The sequence below is a fragment of the Carcharodon carcharias genome, chromosome 13 (genome assembly GCF_017639515.1).
Source record: "Carcharodon carcharias isolate sCarCar2 chromosome 13, sCarCar2.pri, whole genome shotgun sequence".
Classification (NCBI taxonomy): domain Eukaryota; kingdom Metazoa; phylum Chordata; class Chondrichthyes; order Lamniformes; family Lamnidae; genus Carcharodon; species Carcharodon carcharias.
The window spans coordinates 56,163,930-56,177,782 of NC_054479.1; the positions used below are offsets into that span (position 1 = coordinate 56,163,930).

At 42.0% G+C, this 13,853-nt stretch overlaps 1 protein-coding gene across 1 annotated transcript; it reads left to right on the forward strand.

Annotated features, from left to right (window-relative positions):
* The first annotated feature begins 534 nt into the window (after positions 1-534).
* On the forward strand, positions 535-12,347 carry c13h22orf39 (chromosome 13 C22orf39 homolog). Its single transcript, XM_041203275.1, has 3 exons — positions 535-622; positions 2,395-2,562; positions 11,900-12,347. The coding sequence occupies exons 1-3, from the start codon at positions 599-601 to the stop codon at positions 12,023-12,025; spliced, it is 318 nt and encodes a 105-aa protein (XP_041059209.1). The 5' UTR covers positions 535-598; the 3' UTR covers positions 12,026-12,347.
* Positions 12,348-13,853: the final 1,506 nt, after the last annotated feature.

Consider the following 13,853-nt stretch of genomic DNA (forward strand, 5'->3'; position numbering starts at 1 on the left):
CTCAAGGTATAGCTCTAGTGGGTTTTTTTTATAATGGAAATAGGTGGGAAAAGGAAAATCTTTATAATTTATTGGAAAAAAAAAGGAAGGGGGAAACAGAAAGTGGGTGGGGATGGGGGAGGGAGCTCACGACCTAAAGTTGTTGAATTCAATATTCAGTCCGTAAGGCTGTAAAGTCCCTAGTCGGAAGATGAGGTGTTGTTCCTCCAGTTTGCGTTGGGCTTCACTGGAACAATGCAGCAAGCCAAAGACAGACATGTGGGCAAGAGAGCAGGGTGGAGTGTTAAAATGGCAAGCGACAGGGAGGTTTGGGTCATTCTTGATCATTGGTTCCAAGTCCTTCCAGCAACTCCACTGCAGTGATGTCACCAGAGAAGGAGCCCCGCCCCATTTATGCGCTGATTGGCTATTCCGTCTTAAGCTATATTATGCAACAATTTCTGTAACGTTGATTGGTCAGATTCCTTCCCGGAGGGCGAGCAACTCAAAACTCTGAACGTTGATTGGCTATGTTGCTATCAATTAGGCGATAGGGTGCGAAAAAATGATAGAGGTTCCATGGTGATTGGCTGTGGTTAAGCTGCTGAAAGGTGAAAGGATGGCGGATGGGGTGTTATGGAGGGTGAGTGAGTGAGGGCCTGGTCTGTGACTCGGATAATGCGTCAAGTAGTAGAACAGACCGTAGGTTTACACTCTGATTTGCAGGGAAGTGGATAGCGTTCTGATGTTTGTTTTATTGGTGAACATTCACTGCAAAGATTAAATCACCTGGTTTCTCCATACAAGTCACAAGAATAAATTCAAAACGTGCTCGCATCTGATTGAACATGGACCTGCTTTAGGTTTAGGACGTTCTTTGCACACCACTGAAACGGGATAGGATGGAATTCGAGAATCAGATGAACTAAATAATTTTAATTCCAGGTAGTTTTATAAATAATTTTAGCTGTGGTGAAAAGCTCTCTGTGTTAGGACAGCATATTGGGTTATGTTGTGTGTGTTGTTGAGCCACTTTTAATGTTCTTACAAAAATCGGTTGGAATAAATCTCTAATGTTATTTTGCAGAAGTTTGGCTGTTCTTCTGAAGTCAGGACTGCACGCATTTACTCAGGCAGTATTGGCCCAATGCAGTTCAGTAGTGCATTCGTAGAGTTTGAATTCTGGTTCTATAGCCTTAAAAAGTGGTTTATGGAGGGCTGGGCGGGAGATGGTGGGGAGTAAGGCAAGGCAGCATTCTTGCCCGCCCCCCCCGAAATACGGTGTTTCAGATATCCTAAGATTACTTTCTTCTGAAGTCCTGCTTTTTAATCTCTTTCCTAGCTCTCTCAAATCGGCTTTCAGGACCTCATCCCTCTTTCTACCCATATTGTTGGTACTGATGTAAACCACAACCTCTAGCTGTTCAACCTCCTTCATAAGAATGTCCTGCAGCCGTTAGGTGACATTGTTGACTCTGGCACCAAAGAGACAACATACTGTTTTGGAGTCACATCTATGGCTGCAGGAATAGTCTGTTCCTCTAATTATTGTACTCCCTACCACTTTTGCTTTCCACTCTTCTTCCTCCCCTCCTGTGCAGCTGAGCCACGTGTGGTACCACAGACTTGGCTCTGGCTGTACTCTTCTGAGAACCATCGCCTTCACCAATATCACAGATCCCTGAAGGTGGAGGGGCATGTTAGTGGGGTGGTGAAAAAGGTATATGGGACACTTGCCTTTATCAATCAAGGCATAGATGACAAAAGTAGGGAGGTCATGTTGGAGTTGTATAGAACCTTGATGAGGCCACAGCTGGAGTACTGTGTGCAGTTATGGTCGCCACAATATAGGAAGGATGTGATTGCACTGGAGGGGGTGCAGAGGAGATTCACCAGGATGTTGCCTCGGATGAAACATTTAAGCTATGAAGAGAGGTTGGATAGACTTGGGTTGTTGTCGTTGGAGCAGAGAAGACTGAGGGGCGACCTGATCGAGGTGTACAAGATTATGAAGGGCATGGACAGGGTGGATAGGGCGCAGCTGTTCCCCTTAGTTGAAGGGTCAGTTATGAGGGGGCACAAGTTCAAGGTGAGGGGCAGGAGGTTTAGGGGGGATGTGAGGAAAAACTTTTTTACTCAGAGGGTGGTGACGGTCTGGAATGCGCTGCCTGGGAGGACGATGGAGGCGGGTTGCCTCACATCCTTTAAAAAGTACCTGGATGAGCACTTGGCACATCATAACATTCAAGGCTATAGGCCAAGTGCTGGTAAATGGGATTAGGTGTTTCTCACATGTTGGTGCAGACTCGATGGGCTGAAGTGCCTCTTCTGCACTGTGTGATTCTGTGAATATCTGAAAAATGTTTGTGTTCTGTCAAAGTCTCCCTGATGTCACTGCCAATCTTGTCATTACAGCCTCCTCGCGTGTGCGATGATTACTGGAGTGAGTGGAAGCACTGCCAAAGTCTGGGGAATCTCTTTCATCACTACTACACATATGGAGAGTTGCCCTCGTGTAAACAGTGGAAGAAAGATTACAACAGTTGTATGGAATGGGAAAAACTTAAGTCTGACGAGGCTAAGGTGAGATTTGTGAAAATAAGCTGTCTTACACATTCAATACATGTGGATTTAGCTAAATAACTTTCGGAAACATTTTGTCTTATTCTCTGACGTTGTTCTCCTTCTGAAGGCAGTGACTTTTGCTTGATACAGGTATACAAGCAGCTGTGGCTATCCAGTTAAGTAACCATTTTTAATGTGGAAACTTCAGTAATGGGTGTTTCTATTGGAAGCCTCATAGCTGAGACTACATCTTTATCTCCTGATGTTTAAATGCACATGTCATTCAGGGGGCACTGAATGGTCTTAGGTAGCATAGAAAAGCTACAGCATAGAAAGAGGCCATTCAGCCTGTCATGTCTGTGCTGGCCAAAAAGAGAAAAGAAATCAACCACTCATTTTAATTCCACCTTCCAGTAGCTGGTCTGTAGCCTTGCAATTTACAGTACTTCAGGTGCAGATCCAGGCACCATGTAAATGAGTCGAGTGTTTCAGCCACAAACACCAATTTGAGCACTGAATTCCAGACTCCCACCACCCCCTGGGTGAAAATCCTTCTACCAATCACCTTAAATCTATGCCCCCTGGTAATTGACCTCTCATCTAGAGGAAACAATTCTTTCCTGTCTACCCTACCTAGGCCCCTCATAATTTTGTACACCTCAATTCACACTCCTGTGTTCTAAGGAATCAACCCTAGCCTATCCAGTCTTTCCTCCCTAGCTGCAATTTTCAAGCCCTGGCAGCTGTGCCCTAACCAGCATTTTATACAGTTCTAGCATTGCGTCCTTGCATCTGTATTCAATACCTTGTCTAATAAAGGAAAGCATTCCTTATGCCATCTTTTGTTTCCTGTTTCTGAGCCAATTTTGGATCCAACTCTCCCCCTTCATCCCATGGGGTTTCACTTTTCTGACTAGTCTGTCATGTGGGACCTTGTCAAATGCCTTACTAAAATCCATGTAGACAACACCCCCGGCATAACCCTGTTCAATCCTTCTAGTTGCTTCCTCAAAAAACTCAATTCAGTTATTAAGGCACGATCTTCCCTAACGAAATCATACTGACCATCCCTGATCAATCCATGCCTTTTTAAGTGACAGTTTATCCTGTCTCTCAGAATTGATTCTAATAAGAGCTTAAAAACTAGGAACAGGAGTAGACCATTTGGCCCCTTGAGCCCGCTCTGCCATTCAACAAGATCATGGCTGATCATCTTGTGTTTCGATTTCTACATTGCCTGATAACCATTGATTCCTTTGCCTAACAAGAATCTGTCTACCTCTGCCTTAAAAATGTTCAATGACCTGCCTCTTCCACCTTCTGAGGCAGAGAATTTCAAAGAAATTTCAAAGAAAAAATTTTTGTACAACAGAAAAAAAATTTCCTCTCCTCTTTTTTTCTTAAAAGGGTGATCCCTAAATTTTAAAACAGTGCCCCCTAGTTCTGGACTCACCCACAAGAGGAAACATCCTTTTCACGTCCACCTTGTCAAGGCCGTTCAGGATCTTGTATACTTCAATCAAATCACCCCTCACTCTTCTAAACTCCAGTGGAAACAAGCCCTGTCTGTCCAACCTTTCCTCATAAGACACCCCACTCATTCCAAGTATCAATCTAGTAAACCTCCTTTGAACTGCCTCCGATGCATTTACATCCTTCCCTAAATAAGGAGAACAAAACTGCACAAAGTATTTGAGGTGTGGTCTCACCAATGCCCTGAATAACTGAAGCATAACATCCTTACTTTTATTTTCAATCTCTCTCGTAATAAAGGATAGTATTCCATTATCCTTCTTAATTACTTGCTGCACGTGCATTCTAACTTTTTGTGACTCATGCACTAGAACGTCTAGATCTCTGCACCTCAGAATAATGCAGCCGTTCTCCATTTAAGTAATACTCTGCTTTTTTGTTCTTCCTGCTAAAGTGAACAACTTCACATTAAACTCCATTTGCCAGATCTTTTCCCACTCACTCAACCTATCTATATCCATCTGCAACCTCATGTCCTCTTCACAACATACTTTTCTATCTATCTTTGTCATCTGCAAATTTAGCTACCATGTCTTCACTCCCTTCATCTAAGTCATTGATGTAAATTATAAGAAGTTGAGGCTCCAGTACAGACCCCTGTGGAACTCCACTTGTTCCATCCTGCCACTCAGAAAAAGAGCCATTTATGCATACTCTCTGCTTTCTGCCAGCCAGCTAATCTATCCATGCTAATATGTTACCCACTACACCATGTGCTTTTATTTTCCGTAATAATCTTTGATGTGGTGCCTTATCAAATGCCTTCTGGAATTTGCCCACCACTGAAGTCAAACTTACCGGCTTTTAATTTTGTGCCTATCCCTCACACCCTTCTTAAATTATGCTACAATGTTCATAGACCTCCAATCCTCTGGTACCTTGCCTTAATTTAGTGAGGATTGGAAAATGATCCTCAGAGCATCTGCTATTTCCTCCCGGCTTCCTTCAACAGCCTGGGATACAACCCATCCGGCCCTTTTGATTTATCCACCTTCAAGGATGTCAGTCCCTCCAGTACTACTTCTGTCATTATGCTTATCGTATCCAATATTTCACATTCCTCTTTGACTAGAATGTCGGCATCATCCCTCTCCTTGGTGAAGATGAAGACAAAGTACTCAGAAGCTTGTCCACATATTCTGCATCAAAGAATGTTACCATGCACATCTCTAATAGGCCCTACCCTTTCCTTAGTTATTCTCTTGATCTTATTATACTGGTAAAACATGTTTGGGTTTTCTTTGATTTTTACCTGCCAATATTTCACCCCTGTACTTTCCATATTCCTCTAGGCTTTCTACAGTAAGTCTTTTTGTAAGTTTTATTTTTCTGCTTTATCTTACCCTGTATGCTTCTGGATAACCAGGGGGGTTTAGATTTGGCAGTCCGCCCCTTTTTCTTTGTGGGGACATGTCTACACTCTGCCTGTAGAATCTCACTTTTGAACACCTCCCATTTGACACTAATTTCCCTTCTTGTAGTTGTATCAATTCCACCTTTACTAGTTCACCTCTTGGCTTTGTAAAATTTGTCTTCCCTCAGTTTGGAACTTTTACTCCTGTTCTGTCTTTGACCATTTCCATAATGATGCTAAATCTAATTGTACTATGGGCACCATCTCCAAAATGATCCCCACTGCTATCTTATTCACTTGCCTAACTTCATTTCCTAAGACTAAATCTAGAGTTGCACCCCTTTTTGTTGGGCTTGCTATGTGCTGGCTAAAAAAAATTCTCTTGAATGCAATTCAAGAATTTTGTGCCCCCTGTGCCTTTCACACTATTTGTACCCCAACTGATATTAGGATAGTTGTATCCAACTATTACTGCCCTATTGTTTTTGCACTCTGAAATCTGCCTACATATTTTGCTCTTCTAACTCCTTCCACTATTTGGGGGTCTATAGCACACTCCTAGCAATGTAGCTGCCCCTTTTTTTATTTCTGATCTCAACCCATATTACCTCATTTGATGCTTCATTTGGTATTTATCCCTCCTCACAGCTGTAATTGATTCTTAACCAATAATGCTATACTCCCAGCATTTTATCCCTCTCTTTATCCTGCCTGAAAGCTGTATATCCAGGAATGTTGAGTTGCCATTTTTGCCCCTCCTTGAGCCAAGTTTCTGTTATGGCGATGATACCATGTTGTCATGTGTCTGTGTGCCCTCCACTCATTGGTTTCATTTGCTATACTTGCATTTACATATATACCTTTTGATATTGCCAAATTCCTGTGCTGTACACTTTTTAACCTGTGCTGTTTCTGTCTTTCAGAGTCATTCGCTAATTTTCCATCTCCTGTTTCCTGCTCTGAATTTGCCCTCCGGTTCCCAGCCACCTGCCAATCTAAAAACCTATCCCTCAATAGCACTAGCAAATCTCCCTGCAAGGATATTTGACCAGTTCTATTTGGGTGCAGACTCTCCAGCTTGTACAGGTCCCACCTTCCCCAGAACTGGTTCCAGTGCCTCAGAAATCTGATGCCTTCCCTCCTACACCAGTTTTCCAGCCACATGTTCAATCACTCAATTCTATTTCTATACTCACTAGCATGTGAGACTGGGAGTAATCCTGAGATTACTGCTTTAGAGGTCCTGCTTTTCAATCTTCTTCCTAGCTCCTCAATGTGCTATCGGGACCTCATCCCCTTTCCTAACTAAGTCACTGGTACCAGCGTGGACCATGACCTCTGGCTGATCACCCTGTTCCAGAAGGCTGCTCCATGACATTCTTGACCTGGCACCAGGGAGGCAACATGCCACCCTGGAGTGATGTCATGGCCACAGAAACCCCTAACTGTTGCCCTAACTAATGAATTCCCCCATCACTACTGCTCTTCCTTTCTTCTTCCTCCTCTCCTGTACAGTAGAGCTGCATGTGGTGCCACAAACTTGGCTCTGACTGCACTCCTCCAAGGAATCAACACCCTCACCAGTATCCGAAATGGAAAATTGATTGGCGAGCGGGACCACTGGGGACTCCTGCACTACCTGCCTCGTTCTCTTGGATTGTTTGGCAGCCACCCATTCTTTCTGCCTCCAGAGTCCTAAGCTGTGGTGTGCAATCCACGTAGCTGTCAGCCTCGTGATTTGCCACAATGACTCCAGCTGCCATTTGAGCTCTGAAACCCAGAGCTGAGTTTCTTCAGCTGGTGACATTTTTACACATTTGGTCATCTAGGATACCAGTCGGACCCACAACTTCTCTCATATTACAGGACACGCATTCCACACGACTGAGCTGTCCTACCATGGCACCAGTTTACTTTGGTTTACTTTATACTACTTTATTTCACTTGACTTTTACTTCCCTATTGCTTATATTTCTTATTTAAATCTAGGTAGCTACTTCTTTTAAAAAAGAATGTGTTTTTCTAATTTTCAGCTAAATCCTCCCGAACAGCAGTTTCTCACCAACCAATGAACTTCTGTTTCTCCTGTGAGGTCACTCATGGATTTTTTTTCAAACTCAGCCCTTTTTTGCAGCTTTTCAACTCCTGGTCCCTTGGAGGCTGAGAGATGGGAAAAGAGCATCTCCCTCCCCTCCTCATTGAACTCCCTTACTCACCAAAGTTGCAGTAATTCTACTTTGTATAGCTGCACTCTGACCTTTTATGGAAATGGGAATCGTGGTTGACTGTTTGCCCCTCTAGCTTGGGACTGTTGGGGCAAGGAACTTTCAGGGATGCTTGTTCTAGCTACTGAAATATAGCTTCAAACTGTTGTAGAAGAATTATTTGATTAGTATACAGAAACGGAAATAATGTTAAAACAACCTTGCATACATTTGGCACCTTTCAGGATATCCCAAAGTACCTCACAACCAACAAAATACTTTTGGAGTTTGCTCACTGTTGTAATATAGGGAAACATGGCAGCCAGTTTGTACACAGCAAAGTCTCTCAAACAGCAATTAAATAAATGACCAGGTAATCTGTTTCTGTTTGAAGAGTTCATATTAATCAAGCCAACTGGACAATTGCCCTACTCTCAGTATACTACCAGGGCTCAAAAGATTAAATTATGCAGATAAATTACATAAACATGATTTGTAGTTCCTTGTGTTTAAAAGGTTGAGATCTAACTAAGGCCTTTAGAATACTAAAGGAATCAACAGTACAGATACAAAGAATCCTCTGGTATCCAGAACAAGAGGGCTTAATAAAATTGGAGATTGCTTCATTATTTCAATTCTAAAATGTGCAGTTTTTCCATATGAAAATTTCCATACAAATTTCCACCTTTCATGTGGAAAAACTGCACATTTTAGAATTGAAATAATGAAGCAATCTCTAATTTTAAGATTAAGCCTTCTTGTTCTGGATTCCACACCAGTTTTAGTTAGGTCAGGTTATCTAGGACCATGAAACAATGGAAAGTAAATGGAGTGAAGGAACAGATCAGCCATGATTTCACTGGGTAGAATGGTTGCTAGGCTGAAAAGTGATTACCGGAAATGAATACAGAGTTAAATCTTCAGTGAAGCTGCGACTTTGGAGGCTTTCACTCCACATTGAATATGTGGATCAGAATATCAGCAAAAGCAGTTGACGTTGCACTTCTCTTACATAAAAGTGCTGGATAAGAAAGATAAGTAAAGACCATTAGGAACGGATGGAAATAATCAAATTCTCTTTGTGGCTTCATGACACTGAATCATGTTGCAGAACTCGCATGTCACCAAGATGGTGCTCAGCTGAGGATGGTCACAAGTGCCATGGAATGGAAACGTCCACCTAGAGAGAATCTAACCATTTTCCCTTGATATTCAACAGTATTACCATCACTGAATCTCCCACCACCAACATCCTGGGCATTACCATTGACCAGAAACTTAACTGGATTGGTGCATAAATACAATGGCTACAGGAGCAGGTCAGAAGCTGGGATTGGTAATAAATATTGGCACTGCCATTGATGCCCATATCCCAAGAACAAATATAAAACAAGAAAAATAATTTGACAAATGCCTGCCAGCAGAACTCCGAGAGTAGTATGAGGAAGAGTACAGGAACAGAAACTGTGGTTGGACCTAATTGGGTTTCAGATGACAAACTGTGTGCTTTGCCGTCATGGTTTGTTGTTCCCAGAATTGTTACAGCACAGGAGGCCATTCGGCCCATTGTGTCTACATTGGCTCTCCAAATGAGCAATTCCCTTTGGGCAGGGTTATAGGGAGATGAGCCTAATTCCCTTTTTGAATGCTTTGATTGAACCTGCCTCCACCCCACACTCAGTGTATTGCAAACCTTAACCTTGTGCTGTGTGAAAAAAGTATTTTCTCATTGCTTTTGCTTCTTTTGCCAATCTCTTTAAATCTGTGCCCTCTTTTTCTTGATACTTTCAGGAGTGAGAACATTTTCTCCCCATCTACTCAGTTCAGATTCTTCATGATTTCCAATCTGATCTCTTCTCAGCCGTCCTTTTCTCCACGGAAAACAGCCGTAACTTCTCCAACCTATCTTCATGACTGATGTTCTTCATCGCTGGAATCGTTCTTGTGAATCTTCTCAGCACTCTCTCATTTTCACACCTTTTCTAAAGTGCGGCACCCAGAACTGGACACAATACTCCAGCTAAGGCCAAACTAGTGTCTTGGTACAAGTTCAATATAACCCCCTTGCTCTAGTACTCTTTGCCCCTATTAATAAAGCCTAGAACACTGTATGCTTTAACTGCTCTTTCAAGCTGTCCTGCCACCTTCAATGATTTATGCACATATACACCCAGGTTCCTCTGCTCCTGCACACCCTTTAGAATTGTACCTTTCATTTTATATTCTCTCTCCATGTTCTTACTACCAAAATGAATCACTTCATATTTCTCTACATTTAACTTCATCTGCCAACTGTCTGCCCAATCCACCCAATTGTCTATGTCCCTTTAGTTCTACACTATCCTCTCCCTGCTCACAATGCTTCCAAGTTTTGTATCGTCTGCAGACTTTGAAATAGAGTCCTGTACACCCAGGTCTAGATCATTAATATATATCAAGAAAAGTAAGGGTCCCAATGTTGAACCCTGGGGAACTCCACTACAAACCATCCTCCAGTTTGAAAAACAACTGTTAACTACTACTGTTTCCTGTCCCTTGGCTAGTCTCATATCCATGTTGTTTATTTCCCTTTTTATTCCATGATTTTTAACTTTGCTTACCTGTCTTTTGTTTTGCACTGTCAAGTGCCTTTTGGAAGTCCGTGTACACATCATCAACCCTCTATTACCTCTTCAAAGAACTTCAACAAGTTAGTCAGACATGATTTTCCCTTAAGAAATCCACACTGGCTTTCTTTAATTAACCACATTTGTCCATGTGACAATTTTGTTCTGGATTATATTTCTAGATGTTTTCTCACCACTGAAATTAAACTGACTGGCCTGTAGTTGCTGGGCATATCTTTACACCCTTGTTAAAAAAGGGTGTAATGTTTGCAATTCTCCAGTCCTCTGGCACCACTGCCAAGTCTAAGGAAGACTAAAAAAATTATGGCCAGTGTCTCTGCAATTTCCACTCTCTCTTTCCTCAGTAACCTTGGGTGCATCTTATCTGGTCCTGGTGCCTTATAATCTTTAATTACAGACAGAAAGAGGCAATTTGGCCTATTGTGTATGCACTGCCTCTGTGAAGGAGCAATTTACCATTGTCACTCCTTGCACGTTCTTTTTCAGATAATCCAATTCCCTCTTAAATGCCTCGATTGAACCTGTCTCTACGACACACTCGGGCAGTGCATTCCAGATCCCGACGACTTGCTGAGTGAAAGAATTTTTCCTCATATCCTCATTGCTTCTTTTGCCAATAACTTTAAGTCTGTGCCCCCATGTTCTCGATCATTCCGCCAGTGGGAACTTTTTGTTACAACTTTGTGAAAGGTTCCTGTCCAGTTCTTTAATATATGGTACAATTAGGGAAATATATTGTAGTATAATTGCAAAGTGTTTTGAATCAGAATATTGTTACTCTTACCCTTCACTGTAAACCCAGTCAGCTGTACTAAATTTCTTGAGCTTGGATTAGGAGGATGGTACAATTGGCCTCTTATGTCTCTGGAACAGGGAAGAAAAAAATGAGCTACAGTTCTTGCTCCTGATCTCAAGCTCCTTACAATAGTTTGTAAACAATAACTTGTACTTATATAGAATCTTTAATTAATCTCCCAAGGTGCTTCACAGCATCATAAAACAAAGTATGACACTGAGCCACAAAAGGAGATATTAAATCAGATGACCATAAGCTTGGTAAAGAGGCAGGTTTTGAGGATAGCAAGGTAGAAATGCAGAAAGGTGTAGGGAGGATATTCCAGATCTTGAGGCTGTGGAGTGATTTAAAATTAGGAATGCACAATGGTCAGAATTAGAGGAGCACAAGTATGAGTGTTGTGGGGCTGGAGGAAATTGGAGAGAGGGAGGGGTGAGGCCATTTGAAAACGAGGATGAGATTTTGAAATCAAGACATTGGCTCCCAATGAAGCAATGTGGGTCAGCGAGCACAGGGGTAATAGGTGAATGGGACTTCATATGTGTTAGATATGGGCAGCAGACTTTTGGACAACTGAGTTTACGGAGGGTACAGTGTGGGAGACAAGAGGGTAGTGCATTGGAATAGTCAAGTCCAGAAATAACAAAAGCATGAATGTGGTTTCAGCAGCAGATAAGCTGAGTTGGGGATGGAAATGAGTGCTCTTAGTGATGGCATGAATATTTGGGTGGGAAGCTCATCTGTGATATGCAGTAAGATCAATATGCTTATTTATGCAGAAGTTTCAGCTTTTATCCAGACGATGCAAATGTGGATCTGAAAAATTGTTTTAAATTTACAGAAAGCTTTATGCCAGAGTGAGAAGAGAAGGTTAGAAGAACAAAAGAGGCACCTTCCAATCTGGAAGATGAGGAAGAATCCACCAGCTGAATGGCATCTGCCCCTTAGTGACGGAAAAGGGAAATAGTGAGTTGATCATGCCTGGTGTCACAAGCTTCTGGACAGTTGGGATATGATGCAATAGGGCCTGTGTAAGTGTGTCAGCTCCTCCCTGATGTGCATCCCATAATAACATTGGATTTAAGAGAACCCAACTGGAAATGGTGTTCTCAGCCTGAGGACCACCAGTTAACCTGGATGCACTTTCCTAGGAACTAGGAGGGGTGGTACACCTTCTGTCTTGCATCTGGTAATCAGAATGTTTATGTAACTGTCTCCATAGCACATCCTATTACCGTGTTGTGGTAAAGATCTGTGTTCAATAAATAAACTAACATTTTAACTATGAATTCTTAAAAAGTGCTTATTTTACACCTGTGATTGTAAATGCTCTTAGTTTGAAAGACGTCAGAGAGCTGTCCAAGACTGACTTGAAATGGAGATTGAATAAGAGATTATCAGACACCAGTTTGGCTTAGGAGAGAACTGGTGCAAAAAAGGACACAGGCAAAGATTTTAAAATACATCTACCCTGAATTTCTGTGGGTGCCATTCCAATCTCATGCTGCAACTTTGTAGATCAGCTGAGCCTGGGAAGAAATTGTGAATAGGTGTTTATGCCACTTCTGAGACACTTACTGATCTCCATTCAAGTTTACAACAGGAAATTGGGAGAATTTCTGCAGAAGCTCAGGGCATTGTCTCCACTTGAATCAGTGAGATACTGTGTCAAAGTTGAAGAGGAATTTGGAACTGCATTTTTTTTTTACCAGCACACTGGAAGGGTGAAAACATTGAGAAACACAAGTTTATGGAATTTCTGCAGGTCCATTTAAGATGTTGCTTCTGATGTAAATTCCTAACAGCACTCTAGGTGTACCTGCAGGGGTGGCTGGTTCATTCCACCTTCTTGATGGCAAGGCCAATATTTATTGCCCATGATGCCACATCCCATGAATGAATAAATTAAATAGTGGAACACCAGGCACTATTATTCCATGAACAGGAAACAGCTACAACTGAGGGGAACTCACATCCTGATAAGTTGACTGCAGTGACTCCTGGAAAGGAGAAAAATTGTAGGCATGTGAGTAAATTTGCATAAACTGACTAGTACAGCACAATCCAGGTACTGGAAAACTGCATGTTTCTGCCTGTGAACCCTACGATATTTGTAAATCAATTTAATTATGGAGGCATTCACATCCTTTTTACTGTGCTGACTACTGGTCACCTGATCACATTGGTTTTTAAGGCTATAGCACAAAGTATAACATGCATACAGCCACCTGGTCACAAGACAGCATATTACCTCAATGCAATAACAATGACATAAAAACAAAAAAACTGCGGATGCTGGAAATCCAAAACAAAAGCAGAATTACCTGGAAAAACTCAGCAGGTCTGGCAGCATCAGCGGAGAAGAAAAGAGTTGACGTTTCGAGTACTCATGACCCTTCGACAGAACTTGAGTGAATCCAAGAAAGGGGTGAAATATAAGCTGGTTTAAGGTGTGTCGGGGGGAGTGAAGTGGAGGGGGTTGGTGTGATTGTAGGGACAAACAAGCAGTGATAGAAGCAGATCATCAAAAGATGTCACAGACAACAGAACAAAAGAACACATAGGTGTTAAAGTTGGTGATATTATCTAAATGAATGTGCTAATTAAGAATGGATGGTAGGGCACTCAAGGTATAGCTCTAGTGGGGGTGGGGGCAGCATAAAAGATTTAAAAATATTTTAAAATAATGGAAATAGGTGGGAAAAGAAAAATCTATATAATTTATTGGAAAAAAAAAACAAAAGGAAGGGGGAAACAGAAAGGGGGTGGGGATGGAGGAGGGAGCTCAAGACCTA